We start from the raw sequence: 15,501 nt of genomic DNA, 5'->3' as shown, positions 1-15,501 counted from the left end.
TTACAGCTATAGATTATGTACCGTCAAGAAATGAAGTTGATGAAAAACGACAAATACAATTAATCTTTTTACCGCATCCTGCACTAAAGAAATCGAACAATTTAGATCATATCAAAAATATGACCCGAAAACCTTGGTGGATTTTGTTTTTAAATACGTAAATCAATTATCGAAAGTGATAAATTATAATATTTAAGAGTTATCTTTTAAAACGCTACGCGGAGTTAACAGTAACAAGTTGTACCGCTATTTAATTTTTATGAAATCTATTTTTTGGGATATCCTGTATTTCTTAACCGACAATTTTATTTCGTATCTGCTTATCATTATTTATTAGCTTTCCGTTGTATATGTCGCAAAATTTATAATACAATGTACCTAATATTTTACTTGCTATTGTCTTATGTGAAGGAAGTACGTGAAGTGCATTAGATTGATCAAAGTCTGACTCATCATGATGGATGACAATGTTCTAGTTTAATAGCTGTACTCAGTAACCCTGAAAACAGTGCGCCCAGTTCACAAACAGTAACAATCAGTCTTAGAGCATTAGGTCAAGGAAAACAGGTTTTATGGTGAACCATATTCGTACTTCCATTCTAATTCCTACACCGAATGTGAGGTGGACAACATTATTCTTGCATTGCAATCATTAAGTATTGATAATAATAATTCTTTGATATAATTGAATAACACTGACTTATTATTAATAGCTAATTAATTTAAATAAAAACAATAACAATTGATCAAAATTATTCATAGAAAATGTGAACTTTCTATACCTGTGTTTTAGCATATTGTCAGGGACAAAAACATTCCACCAGGACGGTCGCTTTTGACGAACGTACACTGGAGTCGAGGAGGGAGTATCGCTTTCTTCATCTGTATCGTTGCCTCCCGATTTCCGTCTCTTCTTACGTTCAAGCTGTAGACGAGCCGCCCACGAGCGTCGCCGTCCCTTGTCACTGCGACCGTACATTTCGCCTTCGACTGGGACAGCGAGGGACGCTCGGCGAGGTAACTCCGGTGGTGGTTCATCGAATTCAGTCAACTTTCTGTATCTTTCAGAGAAAGTGGCATCTGAAGATCTTCGACCGTTGGAGGTAGAACGTAATGGCTGAGGCACTTCAACTTCAGTGAAGGCCTCATCATCGTCCATATCGGGAAAAGCTTCTTCACTGTAGCGGCGTGGCGTTTCATCAGCTGCCTCTTGCAAGCTGGCGAGCGGTAAGCTGGGTCGGTGAGTGCGGAGCCCGCGGGGCAGACGCCCTGGCCGACCCTGTAGCCGCGCCAGGGCCAACGGCACCGGAGATTCGGTCAAGGTCGGCTCACTACCACTCATCATTGTAATTTCACTGCACTTTGTATTAATTTGTTAATTCACTGTGTGGAACTATCAACATTTTTACGGCTCCACCATTTTCGAAATTGACTGTTCGAAAACTTCAAGAACATCAAAAATACTGGCCGAGTATTTATACTGTTCTGTAGTTTCGTTCACTAAGTGAAGACACAATAGAAAATGAGACTATTTGTATTTTAAACCATTCCTCATAATGTAAATATATTTATTTACGTGGCATTACCAAGTTTATTAGTGTATCCAACGTATATTTATGATTCACAAAATAAATATCAAAATTTTCTTCTTTAAAAGTTAAGAATAAATGTAGGTACAATTTGGTTTTGCTTTTCAATTAACCCCGGAAAGATTATCAAAGGAATAAAGTAAACAGCGGCGCAGATGTTACCGAGCCCTATCTATCGTATGAACAAAGAATCTCGTATATCTCGGAGCTATAAACTTTATACGGTATAAATGAAAATCTTTTCTGAAAGATGATATCATTTATTTAAATACAAAAAAAAAAATATAAAAACCAGTATTACCTACTCAGCTGACTTAATCTGGCCGCGGATTATGCTTCTGCTAAAGCTTTATAGCAGCGCAGTATATGGCGCTTTCATTCACAGTGAGCGATAAATGAGTTCACATTACCAACAATGCGCCACACAATTTGGTTAATCATGGCCAATCAACATAAAATATTGAACTGAACACTACATTACAGCTATATCGAATGCCTCGCCCGATAATTACTGCGTAGTTTATTAAATTCTATAAAGCCAAGTTAAAATTCTTTGCAAAAAAAAGGTAAAAATTACTATATTCTAAAATATTTAAATAGTTATTCCAAGAATTTGTGAATTAAAATTTTACAAGCCCTATTACAAGAAATAGCTAAATGGGAACCTAATTGATGAAAAGCGATTACAATCGCCCATTAACTAAACGTTAAACAATTAATTTCTAATTAGTCAACCTTTGGAACTAATTAAAGTATATTAAAAATCTTCTAATTCCTTAATTCCCTTTTTTTCCATTTATCGATTGAATCAATCACTGTCAAACATAGCTAAAGACAAGCCTAATTAATAACAAGCTTCCAAACATAAATTCATATATGATGCCACAGCAGATAAAAGCTAACCTTACAAACCTTTTAGGTTTAAAAATCAGATATCTAATGCAGCTAAACACTCAATGAATGAAACGTTCCAACCAACCGTACCGTAATCGAATAGCTATAAAAAATTGTTGCAGTAACAAGTGCTACGCCATATAAGCAGGTGGTCGCAGCTTTCGTAACAGCCTGCCTGACGTCGGGCTGCGCCGCCGGCCGCGTATACGACGCGCCTCGGGGAAAGTTGTCTCCGAATTGCATAAAATAACCTAGCGACTTTGTAGTGTGTCTGCAGTTGATTTCAATAATGCTATTTTAGTATCAATCATATTTTGTTATCAAAGTTTGTAAATGCATCTTCGAAGAGTTGTTGTGTTTGAATACTGTGTCTTTTATTTATAATAGATTTCGTTCCACAAAAAAACTTCACCTACTACAATCCTGAAAGTTATTTTGATTTAAAAACCAAGGTACTGAACCGATTTTGATAAAATTTCTATTGGACCAATCTTAAAGTGTATCCTTTTAGATAAAAAAATATTTTTTCTAAATCGGTTTAGAAATGACGGAGTTGTAACAACAAAGATAACAAAAAAAAAACAACCGAGAACCTCCTTTTTTTTAAATCGGTTCATTAACTGCGTTTTCTATACAACTTAGAATGGCAAACAATCTGACGGCCCATCTGATGGAAAGTGGTATTTCATTATCATATCCCACCCTTCAAACCGAAACAGCCATGCAAACACAACTGCTTCACGGCAGAAATACGAAAGGTACTGAGGTGACTAAGCAGATTTTTGTAGAAAGTCTCCATTTGGTCTGCACGTCCGAATAACTAAAATAAAATCAAGTAAAGCACAAGTAGACCTCACGCTCCAAGGTTTCCCTAACATTACAAGTAAACGGCAATTGCAGTCTATGAACACTTTTAACTGGTGCTGGTGGTCTTATCCCCTGATATTTAAGCAACTTTAAAAAGCAAGAGGATAATAATTTGTTTTTTTGGTGTGTAAAGCTTCTGAGCTGTACGTTCGATCCTAACATTTGCAAGGCAGAAGATCTTTTGGAAGCCAATAACTGAGCTATTAGCCGTGGGAGGTTATGTGCTAAAAGCATCTGAATTTTTAACCATCAACAAAAAGAAGGTATATCTGTTACATTAATTCTTTTTACCATCTACAGTGTACTTACTTAACCTTAATATGTCAATCAAACGTACAGACAGCTTGTCTGCCCAATGTCACCGAAGAGATTAACAGCGGCGGACGTCCGACCTAACTCCTAACTTCATCTATAATTAGTAGCTTATTCCTAATTACTCGTATAGGTTATTGATCAGAGAAATCACAGACATTTGCCCTATAAGAAATATTATAGACAACTTTTACATTTGACACGTAACATTTATCTCGTACAGAATATGAAAAGTGATAGTAATTGACGTAATTTCATACTTGTTTGTAGCCTGTCACTTTATACAACTAATAAGTGCATAGTAAAAAATATAAAATTTGAATATTTATATTCTGTTTGAAGCCAAGAAAATGGTAGCATAAATATATAACTTTATACATAAATATATTTTTAATAAAATTTTAATGAAATAAAATATACGTATAATCATGTACTTTTTACTTTTAGATATTAAAAATATATTATATAATTATATATTATATATAAAATGAAATATTATGTGTAACTTAGGCTAAGAAAATCAAACAAAATGGCTTTAAAACTTTATACGATGATGATACTGCTTTTCATTTGATAGCTTGTTTACGTTATAGTTCAGTAGCGCCATCTACTTAGTAGATGTTTAAGATTTTATGTTTATATGTAGTTTATGTTTAAGATTAAGTTGTAGATTGTTAAGTAGAGTTTGCTTATGCTTATTTTCATAATCAAAATTTCTTTCTTAAAAAAAAATTAATCTTTTCTAATAATTTACCAAATTAGCAATTTTTTAAAGAATACTGTCAATTACCTACATGTATTGCAAAAATAAATTCTGGTACAATACTATTACAAGTTACCTAAGTGGATACCAGATATCAACTTGTTGACGTATTTGCGACCAGCGCTGGGAGTTGCGTATTTTTTCGCAATTTTTGGGTTCTATTTGGTAAAATCGAATCTATTTGGAGAAAAAACATTTAATATTTGAGTAAAACCTAAAATAGCATTTAGCAACCCTTCTCATGACATTGTTTAAAATCGACAAGATAAAAGAACCCACCGATGTATGTACTATGTAGCAAGACAGTATCGGTTCTAATTTTTATTAGGAAACATTAAGCTTTTGATGTTTCACGTTTACAATCCGTTTGAAGTGCCTACTGACGCCAGAATCATGTTTATTTGATTCACTATGACTATAAACATAAATCGCAAAATAATGAGCGGCAGATTTCAAAACCTTTAGTTACCAGGGCTAGACAGAATTCGGCTTCCCTCTCTGACATAATTTTAGGTTCACTTAGAGAAGTAAACATCAGAATCACCAATGTTATGATTCAAAATTAATGGGCAATACTACTAAGCCTTACTTTGAGTTTGTTTGTTTGGTACCTAAAAGACTTAATCAATCGCTATAAAATATAATTTACACATACTACTCATAAAAGGAACGAGAATGTTATAGGCTACTTTTTATCCCGACTAATAAATATATCCCAGTCCCGATCGCGGAGGAGGAGGAGGAGGAGGATGAGACAAACAAATTTGTAAACGGTGTGTTTTTTTTTGGTGGATGAAAATGGAATGGTAATCCCGCCTGCGCTAACGGGATACGCTGGCGGAGCACCAGTGAAGGGTGATCGATGAGAATGAGAACAGGCCAGTTAGTCCATTATGATGAATTCATTAGGAATTAACCATGATAGTTTCCAGGGGGAACCACGAGAAGGTCGACCTGGTTGGGTATATTGCTAGCAATGGGATTTTTAGTCTCCATTACTAACTATCCTCCTATTATCCTTTCCCCCCATAACGGTGTGTATTGTCAAGATATCATGCTGATGTTGATAGATATTAAATACTATCTAAATTCTATTCATGATTTTTATTGCAGTCATCAATTTACATTATACATACGATTCATATTTCCTATACTTCATGGGTTTTCCTTTTACGCGCATACGTGTAAATACCTACCTAAATTATATATTTCTTTTTATACTAAACAAGTAAGAATTTAATTATTTATCTAACATTATAATGTACTGGTACAGTATATTTATTACAAATTAATGTAAAATAATTCATAATAAACGTAAAAGTTTGTAAGGATATTTGTATATTTATTACTCATTGACGAAAAAAGTACACATTTGGATAAAATTTGATGTACAAATACATCAGATCCTATAAATATTAACATATCTGATCTATTACTTTTCCAGAAATTCATGCAAAGAAAGTTGCGGTATTTACTGAATATAATGTATTGTAACATTTTAGTAGATTAAATTGTTACTTTTTAGTAGATTAAATTTTATGTTTTCTTATAAATAAGTCGTCAAAATATATTACATTACGATTTATACTATATTATTTAATGATGAGTACTTTTAAAACTGTCCGCTGTGTGGTCCTGACATGGAATGGGTTAATTAAATGGGCCACCCCTTCCTTTCCCGTGGTTATTTAAAGAGGCGACTAAGGGAAATTAATGGTAAAGTGATATGCAGCAGCGTCCTTTTTAAAACATAACTAAAAGTCTAACTGCGGTTGTCAACCAGCCTGCCAAACGTGACAACTACTGGCAAAACCCTACTTATAGGGGAGGCTATGTTTAACAATGGACAGTTAATGTCTGATACAACAATGATGACTTTTTAAAACTAAACGACCCCATAAAGCCAAGCGGTTTGGCAATAACTCCAATAAAAATATCTACACTTATAAAATTTTATAAGATATTGGTTTCAAACCTTGGTAACATAGTTACAATCGTTGTTATAATGAAAAATATTGCTTTAAAATCACTATTCTGTTTTATGGTAATAACATAGAAGATGATAAAGCACGCACAGACGTTCATAAATGTGTAGCGCCTTCACTAGACTTTGCACTCCATAGTTAAAACACGTCCCATACACATACAGGTCATGATTTTAAATATACTCGTACTTACAAAATACCTGATACATAGTTCACACTCTAGGTGATATTCTTATAAATTTACTAAATAGGTAGACATACTGATGTACACAAAGCTAGAAGCCAGGTATAGGTATATTATATATTATTAATATAGTATATTTTTTTTTAAATCTGCATTTAATTTGTAATTTCTAGATTTGTTCTTTTTTTAAGGTACGTGTCAATATTTATCTAATCAGTTTACTTATACAAATATTTATTTATTTATTCTTTATTGACCACATTACAAAAAAAAATGTCTGGTAGAAAAGTATCAAACGAATCTATTGACAGAATGCATTTCCGTTCGAGTATGCACGAAGAAGAACAAGACAATGGACGTGGCTGTATCGTTTTATCCCTTGCACGTAGTAGCGATAACGAATCTATCGATGAATTTGTATGCCATTTTTCTATGAGGGTAACAAGTATATTGCTAATTATAAAACTCAACAAACCATCCTAGCGAAGTTCCGCAATATAATTATTAAAACTAAGTGTATTAAAAACTACAAAACTTTGTTTTTAAGCTACTTATAGATGGCAAACTGTTCGTACTCTCTCTCAACTCTTCAGAAAATACCATATTTAATGTAGATTATACTCAAACTTTTTCGATATTTTTTTTTTAATATCACTGGTGGAGAACTAGCATGCGACCCACCTGATGACGGTTACCGTTGTCTATGAACGCGTGCAATACAAGGGGCATTACACGCGCATTTCGGACCCTAAAGAAACCTTTTTATCCCTTGTTTGAAGAACCACATATAAATTTTAAGTAGGAACCCCAATCGAAATTTAATGTAGCCAGAGTCAAATAGATTGTAAAGGCGTTGAAAAAAATCTATCCAAGATAACGCAAAATCGTTTTGTTTTTTATTTACGAGTATTATGTTTAATTATTTATTAATATATTAGAGATTTAACACCAATGCCTATTTTAGTAATCATATTAATTAATATAATACGGAACAGTTGAGCGTGTGTATATTTTTAATGAGTTTATAAAGGAATTCATGAATTCATTCTATTGGTGTAGTCTGATACTTCTACGCATTTAAATTTTTCATTTGATAATGTTTGAAATACTTATAATTCTAGACATGAATAAGCTATGTAGATGAAAAGGTCACATGTAGATAAACAAAAGTGTCGAAAAACAAGCGTTTACTACCGATGGATGAACATTACTCGTATCTTTAGACGTTAAATTTTAGCCTTAGGCCTATATTTTAAAGTGACTTCAAAACGTTTTAAATTTGACTATTTTTTTAATTGGATTCTGTCAAAATAATGCCTATAGTGTAGTATTTTATGTTCTATTCTCACTATATAAATTCCAGATGCCTCTTTCGTTTTGAACATAATTTCATGTACTCTATATTTAGATATTACTAACAAATACTAAGTACCTAAAATGTACTAAATACTGACGCATTGTTAGTATCTTCTAATTTGGAACTATCGTGGATACACTATTACAAGCAATATAGTATATTCCGTGATAGCTATGGCGTTGGTCTTTCTTATATATATGTGACAATTAATACTTATCTATCATCATTCTTTAAAAAAAATCAGAACAGGATTAGATTATACAGTGATAGATCAATAACAAACTCTAACGAAACAAGTAGGTAAGTAAATGAAAATTTCCTTATCACGATCATTCGGATAAACATACTATTTAGACCAATGTCACTAAACATTCTAAAGAAAATAAAATCAGCGACTACGGTGACATATAAGCAGGATAGTACTAAGGCAAATCAATTTAGTTTATTTTATGACAACATCTACATGTAGTATCAAATTCTTAGTCATATCAATAAATATCTCAATCTAAAAGTCCATATAAAGACATCCTAAGAATGGAAGAATAGTCCGTGATTTGGTTATAAATTACAGATATAAAACAAGAAAAAAATACGTATTAGCTGCCAGTATTATCATCCTAAGGTAAAAAAAAGTTTTCATTGAATTCTATTAATGGGACTGGCCGTCACGACAGAACTAGCTGTCGTTTGTTTACATTATAAGAGGGAATACAGTATCAAGAGCAACGGGAGACAATAACAAGTCGCTACACAATGGCTGACAAAAGCACTCACAATGCATAGTTAATGAGCACCGAACACACGCGAATAGACTACTAATCAATCGACTGCTACAAATATTGTGGTCAATTAATCAGAAGATGTTATCATGGCTAGTGATACGTTAGCTAAGAACAATGACAATAATTAAATACACGTAAATACGTAAACCGAGATTAGTTGCGATCGAGTAAGATTAACTCGGACTAAGCAAACTCCGAAACGTGAGAATATGAAACGAATCAGCCAAGGAACCGCACTAACGTAAATACGCTTCGGTTCGTATTGATGAAATTGCTATGTACAATTATATTAAATAGGGAAATGCTAAATATTGTATTTACGTATTGTACAATGTGAATTAAAATTTAAAGAAAAATTAAATTGACAAATTCAGAGCCATAAACAAGATTGGGGCTCTCATACATTTTTTGTAGACAATTCTAAGAATTAGACAGCTTGGAATATGTTATATCTTTAAGAAATCTTTTAGATTGAGGAAAAAGTACATTTAAGAATAAACACTTATTGTTTTCAACATGTACAAAGTCATGAAAGAATTCCCATACATAATAATCAAGATTACAAATTATTGAATTCAATAACCAGAAATGAAATCAATCTTTTTTTTTTTTTTTTTATACAACTTAGAAAGGCAAACAAGCTACGGCCCATGGAAAGTCAATAGACATGAGCAGTTACAAATTATGATACCCCCATGCGTTGCCATTCCTGAAATCAATAACCAGAAACACAGCCATGAATCGACTTTCATATATGATATCATATATATATCTTTCATATATGAACAAAATATCTGTTACGAAAGATAAAAGTGCTACAATTACAATGCAAGGTTGTAATCCTTCGATTCGGATTATTAAACTTTAAACAAGGTAACCTTAAAAGATTAACGATTTTGCTAAAGTTAGAAAAAAACATGTTTAATAACGATGAATAAAATTAAATAAAAGTCAATTACAACTGTATAATATTATGCATATGCAGAGCAATATGCTGGTTCATGGTGTGAATATTGAAACTGTTTCGAACACAAAGCAAATTGACATCACTTGAATACTGAACCATAGTTGCAACTAATATTATAGATATGAAATTTTATAAAAATATTTGTTTATTATTGAATAACACTTAAACGTTTTTTCATAGAAATAAAATATTGTATACACATAGCGTAAGCTAGATTAACAGATAATCATCGCTACATAGCTGGTCGTTATCAGGTTTAATTTTTAATTTTGTACGGTACTTTAGGTTTCTTAAATATTGTTTTTTAAAATAAAAATAATTTTAATCTATAAAATAATATAACAATAGAATATTTAACCTCATAGATAATAGTCGACATCATAATGACTGACTACGAACTAATAATAATGACGTGATTATTTACGTACATGTAAGTAGTTATGTTGAGAATTATAGACAATAAAACTTTTCTATGTTTAGCTAAACAATTAATTTTATGCGTAATATAATAATAACTAGCTAACCATAGCAATAACCATTTTATGATTTTTGCATAATGCCAATATCTTAATATTAATATTAAAAATAAAAAACATCGGCTTCTATTATAACTAACACGGGTGACAAATCGTCACCAATACGGATGTGAACCCTACTAATTGCAGAAATAATTATTAAAATTTATTGATAAATAAAGATACTATACATTTATTATATGTGTTAATGTTGTAATATTAACATATAAAAAATACGAGTAAACTGAAAACCTCCTACTTAAGGTGAATAAAGACAATCATTTCATTACATCAACAAATCATCAACTAAAATAAGCTGTAAGCAATGTCCTTTGTTCGACAAGAACTCTATACCGGAACTCGGCAAGAGCATAAAATATGTAAGTTAAAGAGTTCGTGTTTACAATCTTAAAGAGTCAAGCATCAGGCCACTTTGTGTACATTTTATTGAGAAAAACTACTATTTACTAGTCATAATTATCACAACAAGATAAAGCACTTATTACGTGTCAAACTGTCAGAAAGGTGATATTATTTTGCACCATCTGAGTGGTACAAATCAAAACCAATTACATCCAATGAAGAATAATTGCCATATTTTCAACGTCACTTGAACAGTTTATATTGATAACAAACATGCTGAATTTCATCAGGCCGTGAATTAATTAAGGCGACAGAAATTTAGTTGCAAATAGTTACAAATATAGAAGTTCTAATCTTCAGGATTTCGCGTTAGTTGCATTGAATTATCGTACGGAAAAATATTACTTAAATGTCTATGAAGGAAAATGGTCAGCATACAATAAGACTGAGACATGTTTTATAATTCATAAATGAACCGTCAACATTGGTTCATTGAAAGGGGGGTACCAACTGTGTCACGGTTTAATTACACTGTTTTGAGTGCTAAAATAATTTTATGGATTGTATGTTGACATAGTTAACGAAATATTATAGAAACAGTTCCGCTGCGTTAATAAACATAATGTCAACTTATATATATTTAGACTTCTACACATATTGGTAAAATAATACACAATTGTTCTTTGATGCTTGATACAAAATATTTGTCCATGACTGTACTGTACAATTGTATATGCCGAGCAGACAAACTTAAATACAGTAATACACTAATAATAAATAGAATTCCAAGTTAAATTGATCTAGTTAGATTGAGACGGTTTATAACAGTAGCTACCCGAAACTTACTGATCCGTTAGGGCCGCTAACATAAGTAGACGTTCCTTTATTAAATTATTAAGGTAATGATAGGACCACAGGGTTTAAATCCAAGTCAATCATTGAAGCATAAACAGTAAGTGTAAATAAAACTATTCGATCAGGGCGTCAAGTTATTTGGTAAAGTCAGTTGTATAAATACGAGTATATAAGCAAAATAAACTTGTAAAGAGACGCGTACGTAAATCAATGAAAGAATTTGATTTTAAATTCAGAAATTCCTTAAGATGTTATTTGGAAATATTCCCAATCTGCAGCGGCTACAAATAATCACAGCTGCCCAATTTAATACATTCGAGACACCCAATTCAACGAAAACAAGTGCAGTTTTATAAGCGCAATTTTTAATTGGGGAAATAGCAGTAATACTCGGTGATGAATATCTTAATATATTTAATCTCGTGTCATGATTTTCAATCACGCTAATCTCCGAAAGAGTTCAACTGATTTTAATAAGATTTTGTAAATGTATTATTGTTTATTCCAACTTTAGAGATAGAGTAGTTTTCATGTAGATGAGAAAAGATGGAGTACATTGGTGGTGGTATAGGACAAAATAGGATTTGCTGAGACAAGTAGTATGTACTGGAGTACGTATATATATATATATATATATATATATATATATATATATATATATATATATATATATATATATATATATATATATATATATATATATATATATATATATAATATATATATATATAATCTTCATATTATGCTTGCCATAAGATTAGATTTTAAAAACAATATATGTCGTTTCCGTGGGAGCTAGGTGTCAAGGTCATAATGGAAACTATGTGCAATATTCAAATTATTTATAAAAAAAAATAAATAAACAAAAACCTAAGACAAACTTCTAGAAAATCGATATGTTAATTTAGTTACTAGATATGTTAAACAAAATCTGGTTTCCATAATTATCGCCCTTTGTTACAGTGATTCACGTTTAAAGCAAATAAAATAACGACGAGTTTCCCGTTAAAAGGTCAGTAACACAGTCAAGGTACAAAGCTCTTGTCACTGATGACAAGTTCAAAGTAATAAAAACATGCGGAAAGATTACAATATTCAAATTGAAACCATGAGAAACAATTAAGATGCCACAAAAACTAACGAGAGCATTGAACAATAATTAACCTAATTCCTGTTTACTGTACAATTCAAAAGGATCAACGAATTTGTACAATCATCGTTTGCAAAAGTGATATTTCTTCAAAAATAGAAAATTTAACTAAAAATACATTTTAAATAATACAATTATACGAGCCGTCAATCAATAAGGAATAATAACGATAGATTATTCAAAACTTTTAATGATTCTAAATGAAACAAATGAATAATTTAAGGTAATTAAATTTACTACAGGACTACTGTCAATACAAATATTTGTTTGACTATGATTAAATTTGTCGACAGTGAAATTACAGGATGCAAAACTCCTCACACGTATAATGTGATGTCTTTCCACTCTATTCACGTCTATGGACGAAAATTGTGGTAATTTTCGTATTCATCAGGTGACAGATCAACATGCAGTTCACTTGTCATCTCAAGTTGTATACTTATATTGCAATAAATTTTTGCAGTTATAAGTATTATAAGTAGGTGACAATAATTAGCAACGTTGCGCACATTTTATATGGTCGACTTCAATGCGGTGCATAACACAATACTCAAGTTACGTCCATTGCTAGAAAAATGTAGGTCGTGTCCGATTTCAAAGCGCAATGGTACTTACACAACCCGAGCTACGCTGTGGCTGCTGTTCGGCTAATCAACAGCCTGAATGCAAACTTCACGATAAAAATATCCACGGGCAGAATTTAGCGAATGTCATGTGAAACAATGGAAAGAAAATCTCACAAGTAATTAATTAAAACAAGTACATATTTATACTTATAAGACTAGACCCAGCAAACGTTTTGCACTTTACCTCCACTTGCCAGATTTTTTTTATATCGAGATAAAAATTATCATATATTTTAAGATGTAGCAAACAATACATATTTACAGGGAAGAAAGGGATTGTTAGTAATGGTTCCATTACTAGCAATATACCTAAACAGGTCGACCACCGGAAACTATCCTGGAATCCATCGTGGTTAATTATTTCGGGATTCGTTACGTGGGCTAAAAGATTTCCTTTCATCCTTTTCTGGTGCCCCGCCAGCATATACTGATAACGCAGACGGAATTACCATTCAACCATAAAAAAAAAACATGTACAAAATTTCATAAAATTGGTTGAGGAGTTTCGAAGATTAGCGTAAACGAACGCCGTGACAGGTGGGTTTTACATACAAAAATTAAATTTAATATAATTAAGACTGGCAACGTTCTACAAACCTAGTTTTGTCCCTTACTACGACCAACTATTTCCAATAGACTTTAAAAAAGGAAGAGGTTCTCAAGGTTCTGAGGTTGTTTGTTACCTCATAACTCCGTTATTTATAAACCGGTTTGAAAAATTCTTTGTTTATTTAAAAAAAAAACAATCTTTCAGATTCGTCTCGCAGAAGTTTTATCAAAATCTGTTTAGTAATTTAGTTTTTAAATTAAAATAATCAATGGTTTGACCACGATTAAACTCAGTGTATTTTTTGTGAAATAACATCTAAATAATTAACTCTTACACTAAAATAATTAGTTCTTATTTACTTAACTTCATGTATATAATAAAGGTACACATGGCAGATATAACACCAACAACATTCTCTAACAGTCAATCATAGGGCAAAATTTGATGGCGGTACTTTCAAAATAAAATGGAAAAAAAAACTATCCTATTTGGTATACAGACATCTTGACATGGGATTTTTTTTAATATTTTCATCAAAGATATAAATGATAATTAACTTAAAATTATTATTTGCCAACCATTGCTTGTAAATTGCGAATCCAATAATTTTGATAGCTACGTATCTTTATTCCAATGTCACTAATACCACTTTGGAACAAGTGCGGCCGATAAGATAGTTTTACAATCCCCACAGTGATTGAAGTGCCTACTAGTGCAATGTCATAACATGATTAATATGGATTTGCAAAATTTTTTATTCAAAATATGGTGATGGATGAGTAAATTATCTTTATCCGTTTTAGGCGGGTCCGTCCGAGTATATTAGAATAAAAAGTAAACATTATGTGATTCTAGGGTGCAGTCTATCTTCATACCAAATTTCATTTAAACCCGTCTAGCTATTTATTAACCATTTAATAATAAACATCCAAACACAATTACAAAGTTTCATGTGTAATATTGACAGCATAAAGAACGGAGGGTATATTTTCTACTCCTATAGGTATATACCTTTTTTTATCATATTATTTTCTTAAATGTTTATTACAGTTTCTTCAATATAAATAAACAGCTATAAATATATGAATATAATAATTTTGTAAATAAGTCATTTCCAATAGGTATACTCGTATGTTTACCAAATTATCTAAATACACATACGAAGACTGGAAAATTTTTGATAAGACTATTTTTTAGAATGAGTGATAAACTATGTCAGAAATGTTTTTAAATCACTACAACATAGTATTTGTAAACACCAATTCTATCACATGACATACATTATTACCTACATAATTTATTGACTGGCGACTACTGTTAGCTAAATAATAACAAATGTTTTTTATTACATTATCCTATATATAGTAGTACACATATAATTTAAAATATATATGTACAAATAGACATATTATTCACCAAAGGATGAAAGTGATTGATTACTGCCGAGTTTATTGTTTAACGCCCAAGCTAAAGTCGAGGACTTCAAAACAAATTGGACGAGTTGGGAATCGAACTTTCTGCCCTGTGATATACTCGTATAATGCTTTATATCAATAGAATATTTTAACATAGCTCATTTATTTATTTTAAAGTTTATGATAAAGTTATTGCAACTCTTAAAAGCCCTAATACAATTGTATATAATAATTGGGCATTTATTTAAAATTGTCAGTATTAAAGTATATCAAAACTTTAAAACGCTCGTTTTTAAAACGCTATTATAACAATAATAAGTATGTAAT

At 31.4% G+C, this 15,501-nt stretch overlaps 1 protein-coding gene across 23 annotated transcripts in view; it reads right to left on the bottom strand.

The window, feature by feature from the left end:
- The window catches only part of LOC113523092 (TLD domain-containing protein 2), a 161,447-nt gene that overhangs the window by 80,933 nt on the left and 65,013 nt on the right, over positions 1–15,501 (bottom strand). For 13 of the 23 annotated variants that reach the window (XM_052897648.1, XM_052897652.1, XM_052897653.1 and 10 more), the window contains exon 2: positions 783–1,500. The exons of the other annotated variants lie outside the window; for them this stretch is intronic. In XM_052897648.1, coding sequence (XP_052753608.1) covers positions 783–1,345 — 563 coding nt within the window. In that variant the 5' untranslated portion in view covers positions 1,346–1,500. The remainder of the gene's footprint in view (positions 1–782; positions 1,501–15,501) is intronic. 23 annotated transcript variants of the gene reach the window in all.

Source organism: Galleria mellonella, unplaced genomic scaffold (genome assembly GCF_026898425.1).
Source record: "Galleria mellonella isolate WM207_F2 unplaced genomic scaffold, CSIRO_AGI_GalMel_v1 utg38, whole genome shotgun sequence".
NCBI lineage: Eukaryota > Metazoa > Arthropoda > Insecta > Lepidoptera > Pyralidae > Galleria > Galleria mellonella.
The sequence above is the reverse complement of the archived record's forward strand: the minus strand, read 5'-3'. Positions and strand labels throughout refer to the sequence as shown.